The sequence below is a fragment of the Leptidea sinapis genome, chromosome 11, assembly GCF_905404315.1.
Source record: "Leptidea sinapis chromosome 11, ilLepSina1.1, whole genome shotgun sequence".
Lineage (NCBI taxonomy): Eukaryota > Metazoa > Arthropoda > Insecta > Lepidoptera > Pieridae > Leptidea > Leptidea sinapis.
In genome coordinates, this window is record NC_066275.1 from 5,310,117 (window position 1) to 5,332,280 (window position 22,164).

Sequence of the window (22,164 nt, forward strand, 5' to 3'; positions counted from 1 at the left end):
ATCAAGCAGATTGAATTTAATATTAAATTAATTTGCAGTCCACTCGAGTTTCGCTACTTAAGTGGCTCAAAATTTATATTTTATTGTTTGGAAGCTCATTTGTTATTTTTTGGAATCAGTTGTTAAATGTTTTAGTTTAATTTCTAAAACAAACAATTATACGATTTTTAAATTAACCAATACTACATTCTTAATTGTTATATTTAATTTTTGTGTACTGTGTAATACACGAACGACTCGTACCTGTACCCATGAAGAAAATAACAATGAAATGTTATCCAAAAAATTATATTCCCAACAATTCACTAAAATTAAAACATTCTTAAACTAATTCGTTCACAAATTAGTGATTATTCTACTGGTCTATATTCTTACGTTACACGATGCATGTCACAAAGGCCGTAATATAACCTTTTATATGCAAATTCTTACCATATTATTCTAATAATTGGAATGTATACTTTCCAGCAACTACTGAAAATAATATAGTGCTAATATTATAAATATCGTTACAAAGTAAGTAATTTTGAATGTCGGATAAAAGTAAACACAAATGATTACAACTTACACACGCTCTACAGAAAACTGTATTATATTGGCTAACGGCTTGACAAAACACACTATCAAGTCATTTATTTAAATATTAAATTGGTAGGAAGCTATATACTAAACATATTGATTCCATCACTGAGTAGATTTGTAATTTTCTGTAATTGACATTTACATTCCTCGAGGCCTTTTAATTTGATTGTATAGGTCTCGTCATGAATGTTAAGTATTACAAGACTACGCCGTACTTGTTCATAGCGCGTTGGCAGCCAATGAAATATCACATCAGTTTCTACTGCTACCACGCTCACCGCTTAAGATCAATGTCCGGCTCTATAATGGACATCGCTATGCTTACAATAAACACTCACTTATTGTACATCCAATAACAGTCATAATTAAAACACAGTATAGACTTGCAAATTCTTACGGCGCACGCCGTTTTCACGTAGTTGGAACCTGAACACTATCGGCCGTTTTCAATAACGTATCTCTAGTTACGGATACATTGCTGTCACCGTTTAATGACAAGATCTTATCTATCCATAGTTATGTCCAATATAGTTATAGTCCAATGCTTTATGTCGACAGGTTATCGAAACGTAAGTAAGCGTAAATGGATAGATTTGTCTACCTCTAGTATGTTGATAACCTCCTCCTTTTAAGCAATTTATTATTAAAAGGCATAAAAGGCATTTATTTTCTCAAAATTGATTCCTTTAGAATTCTTTTTGATGTCATTTCTTATACTACTAGATACTACTACCGCTTCCGAAACAAATGGCGCTCTGAGAGAGAAGAAGCGGCGCAAGAAACTCTCCCAGCATTCTTTTTTCTGCGCTCTTTTCAATAAAAATATACAATATTGTACAGTCGCTATAAAATAATCATAATCTAGTCCCAGGCTGTCCGATCATTTAGATATTCAGCAGTGGAGTAATAGGATTTACGACAGAGCCATTTCTTTATAAAACATTTAAATTTATTTATAGATAATGCCTGAACAGTGGCTGGGACTTTATTGTAGAAGTGTATACATTTACCCTTAAAGCTATTATGTATCTTATGAAGCCTACTAGAATTAGTTACAAGCAATCCCTTATTTCTAGTGTTATAATAATGAAAATCACTATTAAGAGCAAAAAGGTGACGATTCTTGTGAACATATATTAAATTTTCATAAATGTACTGACAATAAACAGTCATAATATTTATTTCTTTAAATTTTTCTTTGAGAGACTGTCTATAACCAAGCTGATATATAGCACGAACAGCTCTCTTTTGCAGTGCAAACACTATATCAATGTCAGCAGCATGACCCCATAGTAATATACCGTACGTCATGATGCTGTGAAAATAACTAAAGTACACTAATCTAGCGGTCGCAACATTCGTGTACTCTCTAATCTTTCTAACTGCATATGCCGCAGAGCTGAGTCTATCTGCTAGATGGGTAATATGTGGACCCCACTGAAGCTTTTTATCTAACGTGATTACCCAAGAAGACCGTAGTGTCCACAAGTTCCAATCTCTGGTCATTTATAAGTACGTTGGTTTGTACCTCCGCTGTGTTTGGTGTAATGAACCGTAAACACTTTGTTTTTTTACTGTTTAAGTGCAGATTATTCGTCTCAAACCAACGTACTATCTTTGAGAGTGCATTGCTTACCTCGTCATCAATATCCGCACGTCGCTTCACTTTAAAAATAAGTGAAGTATCATCAGCAAACAATACAATCTCATGGCTATCATCTACCACAAACGGTAGATCGTTAATATATATAAGAAACAAGAAAGGACCGAGAATAGAACCCTGTGGAACACCTATTCCCACAGGTCTACCCGAAGACCGTTTGCCATTTACATCGACTATCTGAACTCTTTCGCTTAAATATGATTTTAACAGATTTAGGGCTCTATTTTTCACTCCATAATGCTTTAGTTTTAGGAGTAAAGTTTCATGGTGGACGCAGTCAAATGCTTTTGACAAATCACAAAAAATGCCCAATGCATGCTGTGACTCTTCCCAGGCGTCAAAGATGTGCTCAATGAGTCTAGTACCCGCATTAATTGTTGATAAGCCCCTAGTGAAACCAAACTGATTTTTGTTCATTAATTTACAACAATGCGTTTGTAGCTGTTGAAGCAAAAGTTTTTCAAAAATTTTACTAAAAACAGGCAGCACTGAAATAGGTCTATATTTTTAGGTTAATTTGAAGATTTTTATTATATCGCTACCTGTAACATACTTAAATTTCAAGTCAGTAGAAGATACTGGTACGTGTAATTTAAGCATATCATATGCTGCTTTTGGCGAAGAGTTAAGGTATTTGGTCGTGACAATCGGGATTTCGGAGAAGTATTTATCAAATTCATTTGCAATTTCTATTTATATAATAATATCTATTTCCGAATTTATAACGCGTTTATTAATATTTAAACAGATAGAGGTGTTACGGCAATTCGATCTACCAGTTTCATTGTTAATTACACTCCAAGTCGCTTTTACTTTATTATTACTGTTTTTAATTTTATCTGCAATGAAACGTGTTTTCGCTTCATGACAAACTATTTTAAAGAGCTTGGAGTATTTTTTTACATATATTTTAAATTCTTCACTATTTTTGTAATGTTTCTCATAATAAAGGTCATATAAGCGTTTACGACTTTTGTGGATACCCATTGTTGCCCAATCATTAAAACTATGTTTGTTGTTTACTGTTACCGTTACTGGAGTAAAAATCCTGTCAAATTCCTCACAGAAGGAATTGAAGACTAAGTTGTAGTGAAAATTAGCAGTTTCGCCACAGTGTAAAAATGGTATTGTATTTACCAAATTATTTCTAAACCTCTCAAGACGGCTACCCGTAACTGGTATAATCGTCACCTTTTTTGGTCTGACATTGTCCAATCTTGTATTTACTTTTATAAGTTGCCCACTATGGTCGGACTGAAGATTATTAATTATGAGTTTACTAGTAATAGTAACATCTGTAAAAATATTATCTAAATAGGTTGCTGTTGTAGAAGTGATTCTAGTAGGTTCCCAAAATACATTGAACAAATTAAAACTTTGAAATAAATTTTTAAGGCTAGTACAATTGGCCGAAGGTTCAAGCAAGTTTATATTAAAATCTCCACACACTATAATTGACTTGCTAGTTTTGCTAAATTTTGATAGTACCTCCTCCATTCTATGTTGGAATTGTTCATATGATGCAGTGGGGGGGCGGTATACACTTACAATAATAAATTGCTCTAGTTCTATACAAGCTATCTCAATTAGTTGTTCTATAGAGAGATTAACAATATCTCTTCTATTCTTACATTTTAATCTATTATTAATAATAATTAGGGAACCTCCATGTATTGCCCTACTTCTACAAAACGAACTGACTACTTTATGTTCTCTAAAACTAAACTGGAGCTGATGACTCTTACGCCAATGTTCTGTAATACATAATATATCTATATTACAGCAGCTCAAAAACAGTTCAATTTCTAATTCCTTACTTGAGATACCTTGTATATTCTGGTGAACAATATTTATGAGCTTTATATTATGATTATCTATAGCAGTAACATTTATATTTGGTGAATGTTGCCTATTTTGTATGATATGTTAAACTAGAGATAGATAGTTTATTGAAAACGGTCGTTTAACACTTATGCCTTTCCTTACACATGATTGTGTGTCGTGATAAAATTTGTCAGTCCATTTACAGCAAGCCATATAGCAAGTCTTATATGCACAAGATAGACATTTAAAATCGTAGCCGTCTCTTAATGTATATTATTATTATACAATAATTTACACACGATTTTTTGTCAGGTAGGTAGATACTAATATTAATAAGTGTTTGTTTCATTCCAATTGGTTCACAAAAACAAAGATAATTAAAACAATACGCCGAAATGTACACACTTAAAGTCGCGGCGGTGAATGTAATTTTTTAATGATTGTGCGAACTTCTAGTTTTAATAATAACATCATCAAGAGTGGTGATGCTAGCTCGACATCCATTTCGAACCTTCACACAGGCCCATCTCACGCGCTTTCCTTTATATCCACTGACCCTGTTGAATCGATAGGGTCCGACCATTATAACGTTGTTTCCCTTATGAGTAGTGCCAAATATCGGTAAATCTGAAAATAAATCGATATTTTAGTACATTGAACATTGTAACAACATTTGAGATATTTATTCCACGCTGATAATTAAATAGCTATTTATATAACTAATATAATACTCGTCATATTTCTAGTTCGCTATGAGATTGTGTTACTGAAATACAATTCCTTGCAACTCGGGACAGAAAGGGTTGAAGAAGGGTCATCGCAACTCACTTTATATAATAATTGACGAAATTTCGGAGAACTTTAACCTTGAAGCCAGGGTTATTACTAGTGTTATGAACACGTCAAAATGTTATTTGTAACAGAGAAATTTAACTAAATAATCGAGTCGTTTAAAATATTTCTAGGTGAAGGGAAATACACTTGATTCATTCACTTGAAGGTGTCAAAAAAAACTACGTTTAAAAAAACCGACTTCAAAAACTGAAAAGTATCAAACAACTAAAAATGTAATTTAATACACCTTTACCTTTAATAATATTAATAAAATGCTATTATTTATATGTGCTACCTATTTATAGGTTTTAAGTCGGTGCCAATCCCTAAACAAAATAAAACTTAATATTATAAACAGCGGACAGACGTCTGCTTGGGTTGTTTTGTTCTAGATGAAGCTATCCCGCTCAAAGTCACGCGTGGCGAGTGTAGGTACTTATTATTATTACATTTGGCTTGGCACCGACTTCAAAGCTATCAATATGTAGCACATACAAATAATAGTATTTTATGAATATTAAAGGTGTATTAAATTAAATTTATAGTTATTTGATACTTTTCAGTTTTTGAAGTCGTTTTTTTTTAAACGTAGTTTTTTTTTATTTTTTACTTTTTAGTGTCAGTTAATAATTATAATATATAATAACCTGAATGAAAACTCCTAAAAAAGCCGTACACAAAAAACAATTATATCATCGAGGCACAGACGAATAAAAAAGGAAGGACTCCGCGCCATGATATTAAGAAGTGAAGCAACATTACGGTAGTGTGTGTGCAGTTACGGGGGATACCAGATAACACAATTTTTTTCCCGTTATTAGTCATAGTATTATATAGCCACGTTACTAGTAACTCCGATTTTTTAATATATGATAGTCAGATTGTTTTCTTAAATAAAAATAAATATCGTCATATTATGAGGAAATAAATAAATTACATAAACAGTTACACCTTGAAAGTAATTGCGGGATTGATTCGTGTGCCCGTGTCTTGTTTGCAGTATCTTTGTTTTAACTGATATAAAAATGAAGTACTAACGTTTCTTATTTTTAAGAATCCCTACAAAAAATTAATTCTTAAATTTGTTTTTTTTCTGCCTCTGACGTGGATTTAAATAAGTGGATTTTTAGAGAACAAACAACTACCTATGTTCTTTATGGTGATTTGGTTGCTAAGTAAATACACATCATATAGTAACACTTATATAAAGGGTAAAGGGTCCTAAGTTCAGTTCTCGCTACAGCGTCATCTTCCTAGAAAGACAAAATAACAATTCATACTTTTATGTCCGTGACAAAGTCGGTATGCCATCTTTCAGTCATTTGGTGTCTTCTAAGACGCCACGTCTCTCCACAACGCCAAGTAATGGAAGTTTTCACAGAGTACTGGATCCCCGACAATACGAGCAGCTCTGCTCAAAGATGGGAACAATACTCATTATGTGGCCGGAACCGCACCTTATAAAGCACACAAATATGGGCCGGTTTGAAGTAGTGTTCCACACTACTTTAAAAAATTGTTGGTAAAGACTAAAGAAAATTACTGGGCAAATGAGACTTGACATAGACGCAAACTGATCTGTCATAGACGATGACAATTCTCATAAAGGCGGCCTATCGGCTTGTATAAGTGTAAGTGTGTGCGTGGGGCAATGTATTTACACGTTGATCGGCTTGTTGCTACACTGTTACACTGTTATGTAAGGTGACACGGAGTCCTTATTTTTTTACTAGTCCGTGCATTGCGATAAACAAAAATTGTCATAAAAAATGTTCATAAAATTAAAACTATGTAAAATTTTTATGGGACCAAATGGCATCTATTCTGCATCGAACTAAAGAAATATTACGTAAATCATCATCATAAATTTCAGAGTAATCGGTGTACATACATAAAAAAATACCGATCGAATTGATAACCTACTCCTTTTTGAAATCGGTTAAAATTTTTAGTTTTTGCGGTATAAACGGCCGTATTATTTTTATGTTATCTTAGAAGTGTGATTTTCTCACAGCTTCAAGAGAATGTAGACTTGGGTATATCGTTTTAATTTCAACTCGATGTCTTCGCGGGCGGACGAAAACTCAACAATTAATGCTCTTTAAAAAAATGTATTGGAAGAGCCTGCTTAGAGGAGCTGTTCGGGTTGATTCCAGCGGCCGAATTCCACCATCGGACCGTACCACCCGCATCACGTTGACGGCTGGCATTCCACAACCGAGCGTTTTGCAAGAAATTTCTTTGTGGAATCAATTACCGGCTGCGGTTTTCCCGAACAGATACGGCTTAGGGACCTTCAAGAACAGAGCCGGCAACGCATCTCTTGACACCTGTTGTTGTGGATGTCCATGGGCGGTTGCCTCACCTCTCCCCATCCCGTGAGCCTCGTGCCCGTTTGCCCCCTCTTATATTAAAAAAAAAGAGTATTTTTGAAGGAAATTAAAAATAGAATTAATAGAAACTCTATAAATTTATTTATGATTGTGACACAAGTGAACAAGATCACCCTCACAAATATGAACATGTGCCTTACATCACAACTTGTATCTGAGCACACAACACCACCGCACTTTATATTGTCCTGCTCTTTCCTTTGCGTACCTCTGGCCATTTATAACATCGGGCACCTTACACTCTATTACACTCAACTAGAAATATATACTGCTTTAATCTCTCACCATGATTTACTAAGTCTCTTACATCTATATGGCTACCAAAACAGACTTATTAAAACGAATATAATAGTAACTAAAATAATTATAAATTATATTTTGTACATAAATAAATATTACATTTTACACATTTAGAAATTATTTTTGATCTATATGGGAAAATGATTGAATCTATGAGAACGCAATGATTCAAAATAAAGTTCTTGATATCTGGCAGGAGTTATTTACAGGAACAGGATAACATAAACCGATAAGGGTGTCCCCTCGACTCGTCGTAGGTATTCAAAAATGGTAGATTGACGACCATGCCTACGCAAGTCTTCAGAAGCTGCCGATTTGAAAACAAATAAAGGCATACATTGGTAGTAGACATACAAGTATTACTACCAGAAACATATTTTAAATTTACTTTTTATCAAATTAAGATCTATTTTGTCAAGTGTTTATATACACGTAAGAAAGAGGTCTTATGAGTGGGACATTAAATAAAACAAACTTTAAAAAAGAACATAAATATTATGTTAATGATAGCAACTATTTATTTTTTAGTAAAATATAAGACAAGATAAACATTACTCATAATTAAACACTGAACAAAAGCGATTTACTATTTTATCCACCACCAATGCCTAAAGTAATATTTACGCTAGTAAGTAGTAACTATGTGCTTGTAATTGTTAGGATCGGTGACTTTGACATTGACTTTGAACATTAATGGGGAGAGTTTTGTCTTTATGATAAATGTTTGTCGATACAAACATGGTATGAGGTATCTCGTGTTATATAACGTTTTTCAATCCATCAAAATACATAATGTTGTCAAAAATAATCTTAGAGGTTGTCATTATTTTTAGGATAGGGAATTTACTTTGAAATGATGAACTTAAGGTTAAAAGTGACATGGAATAATCTTTATTAGGTCATAATATTTGTCGGCTAAATGCGAATGTAAAGAAACAACCGACACAGTTACAGTGACATGTTATGAGAGATATACAATGTGTAAACTCGATGTATGGTTTTTGGCGTTTCGGTGATCCCTGGGGGTACACTGGGGATAATCAAATATGTTGTACTGCTCGGCTAATATGTTAATAACCCATTTCGAAGAACACAGTAATAATAATAAAGAAGACAGAGGACTCATTATGTTACCAAGTCGATAACGGCCGATATCAATCTATTTTTGTTATTCATCTGTTGTTATTTATATAAAACCTATACAATATAACCACACAAAACGCTAACTGTTTCGTCCGAATTAAAAACAAACACGTTTTCCAAAACGACAAAACCTCTGTTGGGATCTTAATGTATTATTTTATTGTTAATACATACGTCAGTCAACTGTTCATTTTTATAAACATTACAGAAGTTATATCTGCAGGTATACAATACTAATACTTCAACATTATACGTATAGAAAAAAAATATATTTTGACGCCAATATACAAACATTCACGTAATCGACAAAAGAATCATGCCTCATTTTGATTCACAATTCAAAACTTAACACACTGTTATATAATCTCAATTTAATCTTTTTTTAAATTTTGTCAATATATTTACAAATACAGTTCCGTGAAAATTCATTATAGTACAATAACATAAAATTGGCATCACCTTAGTATCATTAAGTGTATTACATGTCAGTATATTTGTAAGAATCTAGTTATAAACGATATGTGAGCAATAAGGCTTACAACGAATCTATGTTAGAACAACGAAATGCAATGATGACTTTTAGAATTTGATTAAGACGGACATTAAATGACGTATCCTATCAGTAGAGGTGTTTTATATTATATTATATTGGCTGAATACCATTACCTCAGCGAAAAGTGGTTTTTCAACATTCCATTTGTTGGAATCAATTCGACGGCCAGTTGCTTCGAAAAAAAGGAATTGATTTATATGTATATATCTTATTCAATGACGTTCTATACACATAATATAATAATATTCGCAGTCTGATAGTGTCGTGTGCCAATTGTCACTGTCGAATCGGCTTCTAAATTGAACATACGTAACCTGAACTGAATTATTATTTTACATTTCTGTTTAGTACATATGTGTACTGTGTTATTGGCCAATAAAATTTTAAACAACTAAAGTAAATGCGTCAATGTATAGATATAGCAGTCGAAGATTATTATGGTGTAATTTGTGGCAAGTTCCATATTTCGTCTTTGTTTTTTATACGACGTGATATGTCAATATGTATCGCACGTCGTTGGTATTATTATAATAAATTCAACCGATAACTCCTAGCACTTTAAAATTGTACATCATTTATGCATACAATATATTAAACTACCATATTAAGTGACTTATAATGATCTATATATTATAGTCTGTAGTACTCCTAAAATATACAAGCACAGAAAACACCTCTTCATGAGTTTTTTTATAAAATTGGAAAACAATTAAAATTTCAAATTCGTATTCCTTGGATTTTTTTTATGGAACAGGAGGACAAACCAGCGTACCTGGTGTTAAGTGATCAACGCCCACATTCTCTTGCAACACCAGAGGAATCACAAGAGCGTTGCCGGCCTTTAATTAAGGTGTACGCGCTTTTTTTGATGAGGTTTGGTGTGAAATGTTCGAGCATTCCGGCTTTTGTTACCCTTCATCCAAATCATATTATTACAGCTTTTGTACCAAAGTCTTAAAACTAAACACTGAACTGGTGATTTATAAAAAATACTCTTTCCATAGACTAAATCGAAAGTTAAATTGACGGCTTATCTATAACACTTAAATATACCCATCATCGCCCTTAAAATAAATTTTAACTACGTGATATTGGAACTTAATTAAATTTAATAGTCCAAATTATAATAGAGCAATTCCGGATTCACATTAAACGGGACACTTATTTGTTAGATACACGACCCGCGTAAATATTACAAAATAGACAACTATTTAATAGATTGTTATTAGACAATATTGACGCCAGTATTTGTTTGTTTTTGTTATGTATGTAAAAATATCCTTTATCCAATATAAAATTTGTAATGACACCCCAAAGTATTCCACAGTCTCATATAAAATATTCATCACTCAAGTAGTAGAAATATCAATAAACATTTTTTATAAAAAGCTAGATCTGATGATAATGATAAAATTAATGAAAATGATATATCAAAATAATCATATATAAAATGGTTGCAGTGGAATTACCGCTCTTCATTTTGTATTAGCTGTCAAAAGTTTTAAGAATAACAATACAATTTTGTTACTAAATAATGATTCTGACATGTAATGTGAATCCGACATTTGCTCCAAAATCTGCTTCAAGCCTCAATATAACAATATATTTAAAAATTATTGAGAGCACCGTTCTTCGGATTTTTACAATTTAAGAGTTTCAAACAAATTTTCAAAAAGTATAAATGACTTTTTACTGTTAATAAAAGAATACTTATACACATAATGGAACGTTTAACATTATATTACTACCAGAACAATCGAATCAAGATGTTGTTACATTAATTACATAAAAAAATATTAAATAAAAATAAACAAACATCCTCAACCAAACCAATTTGTAATGCATATTGCCATTAGATACATACCACACCATTTACTATACACGTTTTGATAAAAGTATACAACGTCGTTTGATACTTTTATTAATAATATGTTTTAAAGAAAATTATTGATAAAATCAGCGAAGCATGTTGATTTTTATATATGTTATTAATTAAAGAAGATCAATTCAAACTACCAAATATTTTAGTAAATCCATTAAATCTCAAGTATTGCTCTTTCTTACGTTCATCCAATAGTTATGATATTACTTTTTGTTTGTTTATGTTGGCGATGTTCTCTTGCTAAAATTTAGGTCAATTTTAAACAGTTTCTAAGCAAATAAAGTAGCCACTTATTTTTTTATATAGACAATTCTACACAAAGAATAGAAAAATTATTGTCCTTTCTAATTGATAACAGACCATTGCCTTTTTCAATTCTTACAAAAAAAATGTTTGTCTGCCGCTATATTGAATACTTTACAAGATAAATAATTATTTGTTGAGGCGTCATGATAATCAGCCGCTGATAGTTTGAAGTGTTAAGAGCTGAGCGGTCTTTTGTTTTGAATAGATGATATTATTTTTGTAGGTACTTATAGAGCATGCAACCCCTCTCGCAAAACCACATTTGCTGACGAACAATTATTGTTCTCAACAAAGCATTACCAACTTTTGAAGAACTTCAAACCTTTACTGTCTTATTCATAATAAAACGCTTTTCGAAAGTATAAAGCTATAAGTATAAAACTAATAAGTTAAAACGTGTTTTAAGCCTATCGAACGTTCGATTATATTCGTTAGATAAATCTCCCATAACTAATGCGTCTCTATAGTACGCAATGTTGCCATTTTGTACAAAAAAACATGATTTTAACTAATTTAATGAGGAACTGGCAATGGAAACACACTTCTTTTCAATGTTAATGGTTTGTTAGTTGTCAAAAGTCGATGTCAAAATAAATTCAAACTTCAAAAATCAAGGTTTTGAAGTCTGTCGGTTGTCAATCTATGACGGATATCCAACAAATTTGAGCGGGAAGCTATTTATCACATTATTAAACGTCAAATACGAGACAGCTGATCGATGTCGGCCATGTTTTTTTTTGCGTTCGAGTGCCTAAAATAGGTTTATAGAAGGGTCCTAGCTATTATAAGTCACGTCAGCTCTATCGAAGAGATAATGAGCGTTTAACTCTAATATGCGATTATGAATACTATTTTTTATATATATTAGCGATATTTTGAATATCCGCTAAGTCTTTATGAATCAGACAGTAAGAAGATAACGCTGTATTATACATAGTAATGTATCGTACTAAAATTGCCGCCCGTTACAATTTAATTCTATTTATATTAATCTTTGCACAAATGCCATGCACCCTTAAGGCAGTAAAGCCGGATGCATATTATAGTGAGATTATACAATACCATTAAAACAATAGAACAAAAGAACAATCGCCAACTATATCTGTATCTCAAAATCTATTCGCACTTGTATGTGCCAGTGGGTCGTGGAAGCCCCACACGCGGACAATGGCGTTATCCATAGTATGCAATGACGCTCTGCAACCAGCTTTCGCCTTCACACAAACCCATCTCGTTCTGCTTCCGTATTTATTGACTCTATTGAAGCGATACTGGCCGATCATTATTACTGGGTTTCCTCGCTGAGACTGTGCGAATACTGGGTTCAGATCTGAAAGTGAATTCATCGTTTAGTAATTGTTCTAAATCTCAGTTTCTTTATAAATTTCGACATGTCCTATTGCAAGCAAATTGAGTAATAGCTGTATACTAAATTATTAAAAACATTGAAAATACTTTTAACAGTTGAGCAGATGTTCAGTTGATGCTGACCAACACTAACAATTTATTATTTTACTCCGATCATTAAAGAGCTTTATGAACTAAGACCGGAACTCATCGAATATTTATTTGTAGCATTGCTTTCATGGGAAATGCAAATAAATTAGGTATCTTGTGTAATTTGATCAGACGCAACCGTTCTAGTTTTATTGATTTAAGAGGAGAACAAACGAGCGTACGGATCACTTGACGTGGAGTAATCAGTGCCCCCCACATTCTCCTCCAATAATCTGTATTGGAATCACAGAATAGTTGTGAAGAAAGATGATGAAAGAAAAGAAGTCTTCTGTTTCAATCTTTTAGAAAGATGTACGCGTCGTTTTTGAAAGTACCCTTGTCCAATGGTCCTGGAAACACGGCACAAGGAAGCTTATTCCATAGCTTGGTTATACATGGAAGAAAGTTCCTTGACTGTACTGTGGAGGAACACATCCAGATGGTGGAGATGATATTCTAATGTGTGGGTTGTTGTGCGAAGGTGGGATTCAGCGGTTTGACTCAGGTCAAACAGCTCTTCGGAACACTACGGATGGATGTGGTAAAAGACACAATGATTTCAGTGAAGTGAGGTCAATTATTCTTGTTCGAAGTTATTTTACGATCACTCCACAGTGATTATCGCTTCATAAACTAAAAAAAAACATCTTATTTGCAGTTTTAAGAACAGTTTGTGAAGTTTTTTAATAATTGAATGAGAAAGAAAAAGGTATTATTAAAACTAATGCCATAAAAGAGATTACTTTATTAGAAAAAAAAAGGAACAACTATGCTAATTTGAATATGATGAATCAATATAATTTAAAATTTTAAACTTGATTTTATAAATTACTAATTTAATCTAATTTAACCCAAGTACTAACCTTACAACAATTACTAGTCATGATAATTTCAAGAATACAACATTATAATACTTGTAAAAACAAAAGTTGAATTTCGCTCATTGTTTGTAGTCGCCGACGTTTTGTTTGACCACGTACCAAATAACATCAGCTGCTTAAAAATACAACTATCACGGCATCAATCTCAAGCATAACTAACATTTCATTTCATTTCTTCATATCAGTTACAATATTCTTAAAACAAAGCAAATGAAACACTATCTAGATAGCAGAAACTATATCTACGATAATACGATGATTACAACACATCCTAAATTACTATTAAAATTAATCATATTAAAATTCAAGTCTACGTCGGTGCCGTACAAAGTAGTTAAAAGTAAGAATTTTATTGCTGATAATAATTATTATTCCATTCTTGGACATACGTCACTGTTAACCAATTAGAGTTTAGTGAATTGATATTATAAGAGCGCTTTCGCACTATGTCCGATCAGAGTCCGATCCGTATCTGTGAAAATACAGGTCTGGAATTCTCGGACCGAATTCGGATATTGCTATCGCATTAGTCCGATCTCCAATCCAATTTCAAGCAATTCAGGGGCCACTTTTTGGGATACGGCATTTTACGCGAATCCACACTAAAACATTCAGGTCGTTGATCATGAATCTTTCAATCGGCGTCAACTTCTGGTAATGCTATTGTACGTACGAAGGCGCAAAAAAGTAAATAATCTGGGTGTGCTCTCTCTTGGTGGACCGACGTTTAAATGGAGCTTTGTACAATCACCACGCAGTGTTACGTCAATGTGACAGGAAATTTAATAATTACTAACGAATGAGTGTGTCGACATTCGATTGTATTTTACATCACATAAAAGATAATATTTTCAGACAAGACACAACATTTAAACAAAGTATCTCGCCAGAAGAAATACCTGCATTCACATTAAGGTAAGTAAAACTCAATTCTTAATTAGAGAATATTTATTATTGTATACTTATAAGTACTTATGAAGGTAGATCAACACTACACATCCCTTTCATTCGGATTCGGATTGGATGCAGTGTGCGAGCGTCCATACAAATAATACTATGGCTACTTCCGTCCGTCAATCTTCTCTGGCACGGAGATTAACGGTTGACGGAAAGAAATCAGATGAGGAAGCCGGATCTAGTTCGTAAACTACCATAGAAATAGTTCTACAACTACTTCGGATCCGTGTTTTCACGGGTACGGATCGGACTTTGATCGGACGTAGTGCAAAAGAGCTCTTAGGCCTATATTTACAGCATGCTTTAACAGTTCCTGCGTAAAGTCTGTCCATTCAAGAATTTATTTCCAGTTTATGGCATCTTATGCTGCAGTAGTCATTCTAATATACAGTGTAACAAACAACAACTATATCAATAGTTTATAGTATCATGGGATCTATTTCATTAACGTTGCCCTGGTCCTGTATTTCAGCTCATTGGTCTGAGAAAAACATATCAACTCCTTATATTGGATATAATTTAGATCAGAAACAAAATTCGAATGCTTTCTACAACATATTATGCTTCAAACACTGGACCATCTATGGCACCTTTATTCAATCAAGTTTTGGTCCAATTATTTTGCAAAACAATGCTTTAAAATTAAAGGTCTTACTATTTTACCTTAATAATAAGCAATACTAAATGTTTTAGTGATCAAAAGATAACCACATCACAACAATTTTTCACATAATGGCAGTAATATAAAATTGTAAATCAACCAAAGAGTTAATGGTTGTGAGAACCGAGGGTCTTCACTATAACGTTATCGACAGTAGTGATAGCGGCATTACACCCATACTTCTTCTTGATGCAGGTCCAACGAACCTTGGATCCCCAACAGGCGTGCTTGTTGAACCTCCACTCCCCGATCTGGACCACCAGATTACCGCGCTGCGAGAGTCCAAACTTTGGTTCTGGAAACATCAGCTTTCTTTAGTCTTACACCTAAATATCAACTCCTTATTTTATAGCTATATTAGCATAACTAAATCATGCAAATAGATAAAATATATGTCTTAATCGAACTATAGAGTCTATATCATATTGATTGATTGGGAAATTTAAAGTATTATCATTATACTTTAAATTTCCCAATCAACCACTTTCCCATCTCAGACCATAAATTGACATATCCAGGAAATTCTATTCGATAACTTCTTTGTGAATCACTCAGATTTTTCTTATCTATACATAATGAACATTATTCTGCCGATAACACATTGAATAAATACATGTATTCTACAATTTTTATTCTATGTTCTGTATCATCGTTTGCACAGTATATTACTTATCTTAAACATGTTTAATCAAAACAAAACGAAATAAAAACAAATCTGCCACGATATGGCAAAAACACAAACAAGACATGTTGTAACTTGTAAGTTAACTAATTTAACATTTATTTATTAACTCTGTCTCAGACAGACAGAGCAGAGGGAACTGAATATTAAAGAACGGATGTATGCACTTCGGGCACATCACACGGAAACCAGCAGACAACCAAAAGAAGTTAGCTCATTGTCACTGGAAAAACCACAACACCACATTCACAATAAAAATATTCTTGAATTGAGTCATTAAATTGTTTATCTAAAATATTTAACTAAATAAAAATAAATAGACATTGTGTGACATTATACAATATAATTTTAATTCTATAAACATAATTTACATAAATTACTAAGGAATGATAAAAGAAATAATAATTTAATAAAATTGTGTAACATTATACAATATAATTTTATTTCTATAAACATAATTTACATAAATTACTAAGGAATGATAAAAGAAATAATAATTTAATAAAATTGTGTAACATTATACAATATAATTTTAATTCTATAAACATAATTTACATAAATTACTAAGGAATGATAAAAGAAATAATAATTTAATAAAATTGTGTAACATTATACAATATAATTTTAATTCTATAAACATAATTTACATAAATTACTAAGGAATGATAAAAGAAATAATAATTTAATAAAATTGTGTAACATTATACAATATAATTTTAATTCTATAAACATAATTTACATAAATTACTAAGGAATGATAAAAGAAATAATAATTTAATAAAATTAACCCTCAGTGACTATTCTTGGACGACGCCTGAGCAAATATGGCTCAGGCGTCGTCCATAGTAAAATGTAAAACTGCCTTCACGAAATATGATGCGTTCTCCTCTAAGCTTTACAATAAGATTCATGACAAGACTTTATATTGCTTAATATGTAGATACACCTAAGCAATATTGAGGTAAAAAAGAAAACCACCATCTTAAGCAATAATCATATTCAAAAACGGAAAGTCTACTGTAATCTACTCACTAAGAATTAAACACACACACATACACACACATTCACACACACACACATTTAATTTTTATTTACTGTTAATTATGTTTCGTTAGTCATTGTCATTTGTCGAGAAATCACTGACCCCGAAGATACAGTTTTAACTAGTTTCGGGGTCAGAGATCCACCCGTTTTAATATCACTGCAAAACCATTTTTTAATGTTATTATTATTTCAATTAACAATAAAAATATGTAAATAATTAGTATTATATAATAAATATTGTACATTTAGTAATTTAGGTCATTTGCAATAAGTGTTAAAAAAATAATGAAATAAAGTATTATTATTAATATATAATAAATATAATATTAAATAATATGAAATGTATTTTAGTCCTTTTCATGTGCTTTCTATGACTTCGTCTTTATAATCTTTTAAATGTGTCAATTAAATCGATTACATACATGCAATATAAAGAATGGAAAAACAAATTAGGAAACAGTTAATGATTATGCCAACCATTAAGTTTAACCAGCCGATTTTCTACAGTCACAGCAAAACACCGACAATTCGTCTTCTTCCTAGACCCACACTCCCACCAGGTCTTTACTCCCCGACCCAGTTTCTTAATAAACTTGTAATCGCCCCAACTTATGACGGGGTTCCCAAATTTCGTCGTCTCAAATTTTATTGAGCCTGAAAAAATCATATTTATATACTGTAAGTTTACTCGCAAATAATTTTTGGCATAGATGTACTTTTCTACTTACTTTTAGCAATTATAGTCAATATTTATTTATGGAACAAGTGGAGAAAAGCATATTCCAGACACCCGTTTATTAGTGATTTTTAGAAAAAAAAACAGAGGAATCACAATTATAAAAAAATTTCACAATTGAAGCGCACTACAACGAGTAAATTACTAAAAAAATACGACACTAGCACAACGAGGACAGGAAAAGGGGACAAACGAGCATACGGGTCACCTGTTGGTTAGTGATCACCTCAGCCCACACTCTCTCATAACTCCACAGGAATCACAAGACCATAAACGATCTAATAAAATGTGGAATAAACGTACATATGAATTCGAAAACCGAAAACGCATTGGACTATCTACTCAACTGAGCCATTCTGAGTCTTAAGCACACTGTCAAATACTATACTGATAGGTGGACGCCTGTGTATGCATGTTTCCTTGATTCATCAAAAGCATTTGATCTTGTTACGTATGACTTTTATAGAAAAAACTCAAGAAGAATAGCGAGCACACACAGGTGCAGCGTCTCTTTCAGTACTGGTACGCTAACTAGACCAACAATGTAAGATGGGCCGGCAGCCTCTCCGGTGCGTACAGGCTGGAGTGCTGGGTAATGCAAGGGGGGTTGAGCTCACCCATGCTCTTCAATCTGTTCTTATGAACGAGCAGCTCATAACTGGGCTCAGCGGCGAGCGTGTCGGCTGCTCGGTTGATGGTGTTTGTGTGAACAACATCAGCTACGCGGATGACATGGTGCTGCTGGGTACAAGTGTGGGCTCTATAAGAAAGCTGTTAGCTATTTGTGAAAGGCACATGGGCTCAAATATAATTGCCAAAAAAGCGAGTATTTGGTCATCAGAGTACCCGGTAAACATGTATCTAATATATCGTCAATAAAGCTGAATGGTGTTGAGCTTAAGAAAGTTCACCATTTTAAGTACCTCGGACACTACATCACCGAAGACGACGACGCCGTCGAAGATCAAATGGATATTGAGATGGAACGCAGGGCACTGGCGGTGAGGAGTAATATGCTGGCTCGCAGGTTTGCTGGATGTAGCAGTGAGGTTAAGATAACGTTTTTCAAAGCATATTTTCATTCATTCATATATGTCAAGCCTTCTAAACGAGCAGCCTGTGGGTCAGATATACTCAAAGAACGCTTAGTGCCTTCCGCGTATCGTACATCAATGGATGTTGTGGCTGCCCTGCTTTTGCCGTGCTTCGGCAATGTTCGCGGATGCGAGGGTAGATGGCTTCCATACCATCCAACGCAAAAGAACCGCGTCATTGCTGAGGAGGTTGCGGGATAGCCCTAACATTATTCTGCAAACCATTGTTATTGATTACGATGCGCCGATTATAAAGGCATTTATGCGGCTTCATGTGCCTCTTTAATTATAATTATATTCTAACATTATATTTTAAGGACATTTTTCTAACACTTATTATGGAATTATTTTTCTGAAATGAATTATTATAATATTATTGGTACGAGGATCGAACCGGAGGCTCCGTGGTAAGAGTCAACGGTTCAACCTATTGCGCTACCGACCAAGTGGTCGAAAAAATGCAACGTAGTTAACATTCTGCGTCAGTCATGGTTTTGATGTGGTCTGTCATATAAACTTCATTTTAGCCAAAAAGGAGTTAAGACTTCAGCCAAAGTGTAAAAAGGCATAAAAGGCATTATTTTCTCAAAATTGAATCCTTTACTTTTATTTTTGATGTCATTTCTAATATACTAGATACTACTACCGCTTCGGAAACAAATGACGCTCTAAGAGTCTTCTCTCTTAGAGTCTCTCCCACCATTCTTTTATTGCACTCGTTTTGATGTAATATGCAATATTGTACTGTCATTGCTATTGCTATAAAATAATCAAAATCTAGTCCAAGACTGTTGGATCATTTAGACATTCATCTGTGGTACTGCTCCAATGGGATTTACGACAGAGCCATTTTTTAATAAAACATTTAAATATATTTATAGATAATGCCTGAACAGTGGTTGGAACTTTATTACAAAAGTGTATACATTCACCCTTAAAGCTATTATGTATCGTATGAAGCCTACTAGAATTAGTTACAAGCAATCCATTATTTCTAGTGTTATATTAATGAAAATCACCATTAATAGCAAAACCGTGACGATTTTTGTGAACTTATAGTAAATTTTCATAAATGTATTGACAATGAACAGTCATAATAGTTATTTCTTTAATTTTTTCTTTGAGAGACTGTCTATAATCAAGGCATGACCCCATGTCAGCAGCATGACCCCACAGAAAAATACCGTGCGTCATGATGCTGTGAAAATAACTGAAGTACACTAATCTAGCGGTCGCAACATTCGTGTACTCACTAATCTTCCTAACAACGTATACCGCAGAGCTGAGTCTTTTTGCTAGTTGGGCAATATGTAAGAAGAAGAACCCAAGAAGACAGTAGTGTCCACATAGTTTTTAAAAAATTTTACTAAAAACAGGCAGTACTGAAATAGGCCTGAAATTAGCGGAGTCAAAAGAACTGCCCGATTTAAGCAAGGTGTATCAAGCGACTCTGTTGGATCTTGTTGTGAAACCTCTCAGCAATACGCTTATAAAAATTAAAGACTTGACACCTGGTCACAAGGCACGAAATACCGATATAGAAAATATACGAGCTGAAGACTGGCCCTCGTCTAGCCCAGATGTGTGATTGGACTATTTTTATAGGTCAGTTATAGAAGGCATGGCCGACATTGGATCGCTTAACAAATCTCTAAAACAAGCAGTGACTAAATTTCCTACGGAAACAATGCGTAACTACGTTAACAGATTGGTGGACAGACACATTAAATTATGTTGAAGACAAATGTGTTCATTTCAGATGGAATTGTTTTTTATTTATTTCTCAGTTTATTACAATAATACATATTATTAATTAAACATATATGAATAAATATTAAATTAATACATATAAGTATAATTAAGATTTCATTATGTCACAAAAAATATATTTTTATTTGTAACAGAACTAGGCTATTTATATTCGCAATGCAAACAATTCAGTCAACTAGCTGAGGTGAGCGGGCGCGGGCTACTATATGCTGATTGGGCAGAATGCAACACGCTCGTGCGCAGCTTGGTCAATCACAACATATTGAACGACTGGCCGATTGATCTCATTTAGTACTAACTCACAACTTAACAATCAAAGTGAAATATCAATTATTCAAATTGGCTTGTTACAACATTTCGAATTGTCAAATACACTTTTTATGATCAGCATTGACAATCATGATTGTGTTGATTTTTGACATGAACTATTTTATTCAAGAACGTAGTTACGCGTGCATTACACTTAATCTTGTTGCATTTCCATGAGATCTTATCACCGTTTTTATAGTTCTTGTTGAACTGCCAACCTCCATACTCAAGATTGTAGTTGCCTTTGTCATTCAGCAAGAACACAGCATCATTGTCCTGTCTTCCGTTTTTCTGGAGTCCTTGAAAAATATCACCGATTATTGGCTATATGTTATTTAATTTCAATTGACTTGCAATATAGGAAGAAGATATTATTTTCGATATGAAAAGATGACCATTTGACGTCATCAATCGACAAGCGTGGGGTACACTAGGGACGTGATCGAATAGGCGGACTTTTAACTAGAGTAAAACCACTGAAATACTTCTGTATTTGGTGATAGGCCCACCACACTCCAGTTAAAGCAATTATGCAACCTATTGAGTGTCTACGTTTAAAAAGAGTATTGTACTTGTATTCGTGTAGATGTACTTTATAAATTACTAGTTTTTACCCGCGACTTCGTCCGCGTTGAATAGTTACTTTCGGCAATTTTTTTTATTATACTTTTCAAATGATACACATACAAACTGCTCTTTCCGCTGCTGGCAGCGCTCTTCTATGATACAGCGCATGTCCCTTCTAATTATGGATAACCTAATTAATAGTATTTCCCTGTGAACTTTAACCTCATATTTGATCCCCATGTAGGTCAAAGTTTCAAATAACTGGAACAAATGTTTATAAATTATTTCTTATCAAGTGCCTAAATACAAAGTTTCACGGTTTTATCTTCGATAATAACAAATTTCCCTATAAACTGCCATCCCCTATTACAACCCCTCCATTTATTTATTTGCAAGAAAAGGTTCTCAAGCTCTATTCTATCTCTGTACTAAACTTTATCAAAATCGGTTCAGTGGTTTAGGCGTGAAAGCGTAACAAACAAACTT

The 22,164-nt window shown here is 33.2% G+C and overlaps 1 protein-coding gene across 41 annotated transcripts in view; it reads right to left on the reverse strand.

Moving 5' to 3' along the window:
- Window positions 1–22,164, reverse strand: part of LOC126966718 (modifier of mdg4-like) — a 341,756-nt gene that overhangs the window by 235,093 nt on the left and 84,499 nt on the right. Inside the window, exon 5 of one of the 41 annotated variants that reach the window (XM_050810978.1) lies at window positions 13,708–15,771. The exons of the other annotated variants lie outside the window; for them this stretch is intronic. Within the exon in view, the coding sequence (XP_050666935.1) occupies window positions 15,584–15,771 (188 nt within the window). The 3' untranslated portion in view covers window positions 13,708–15,583. Of the gene's footprint in view, window positions 1–13,707; window positions 15,772–22,164 lie in introns of those variants that run through there. 41 annotated transcript variants of the gene reach the window in all.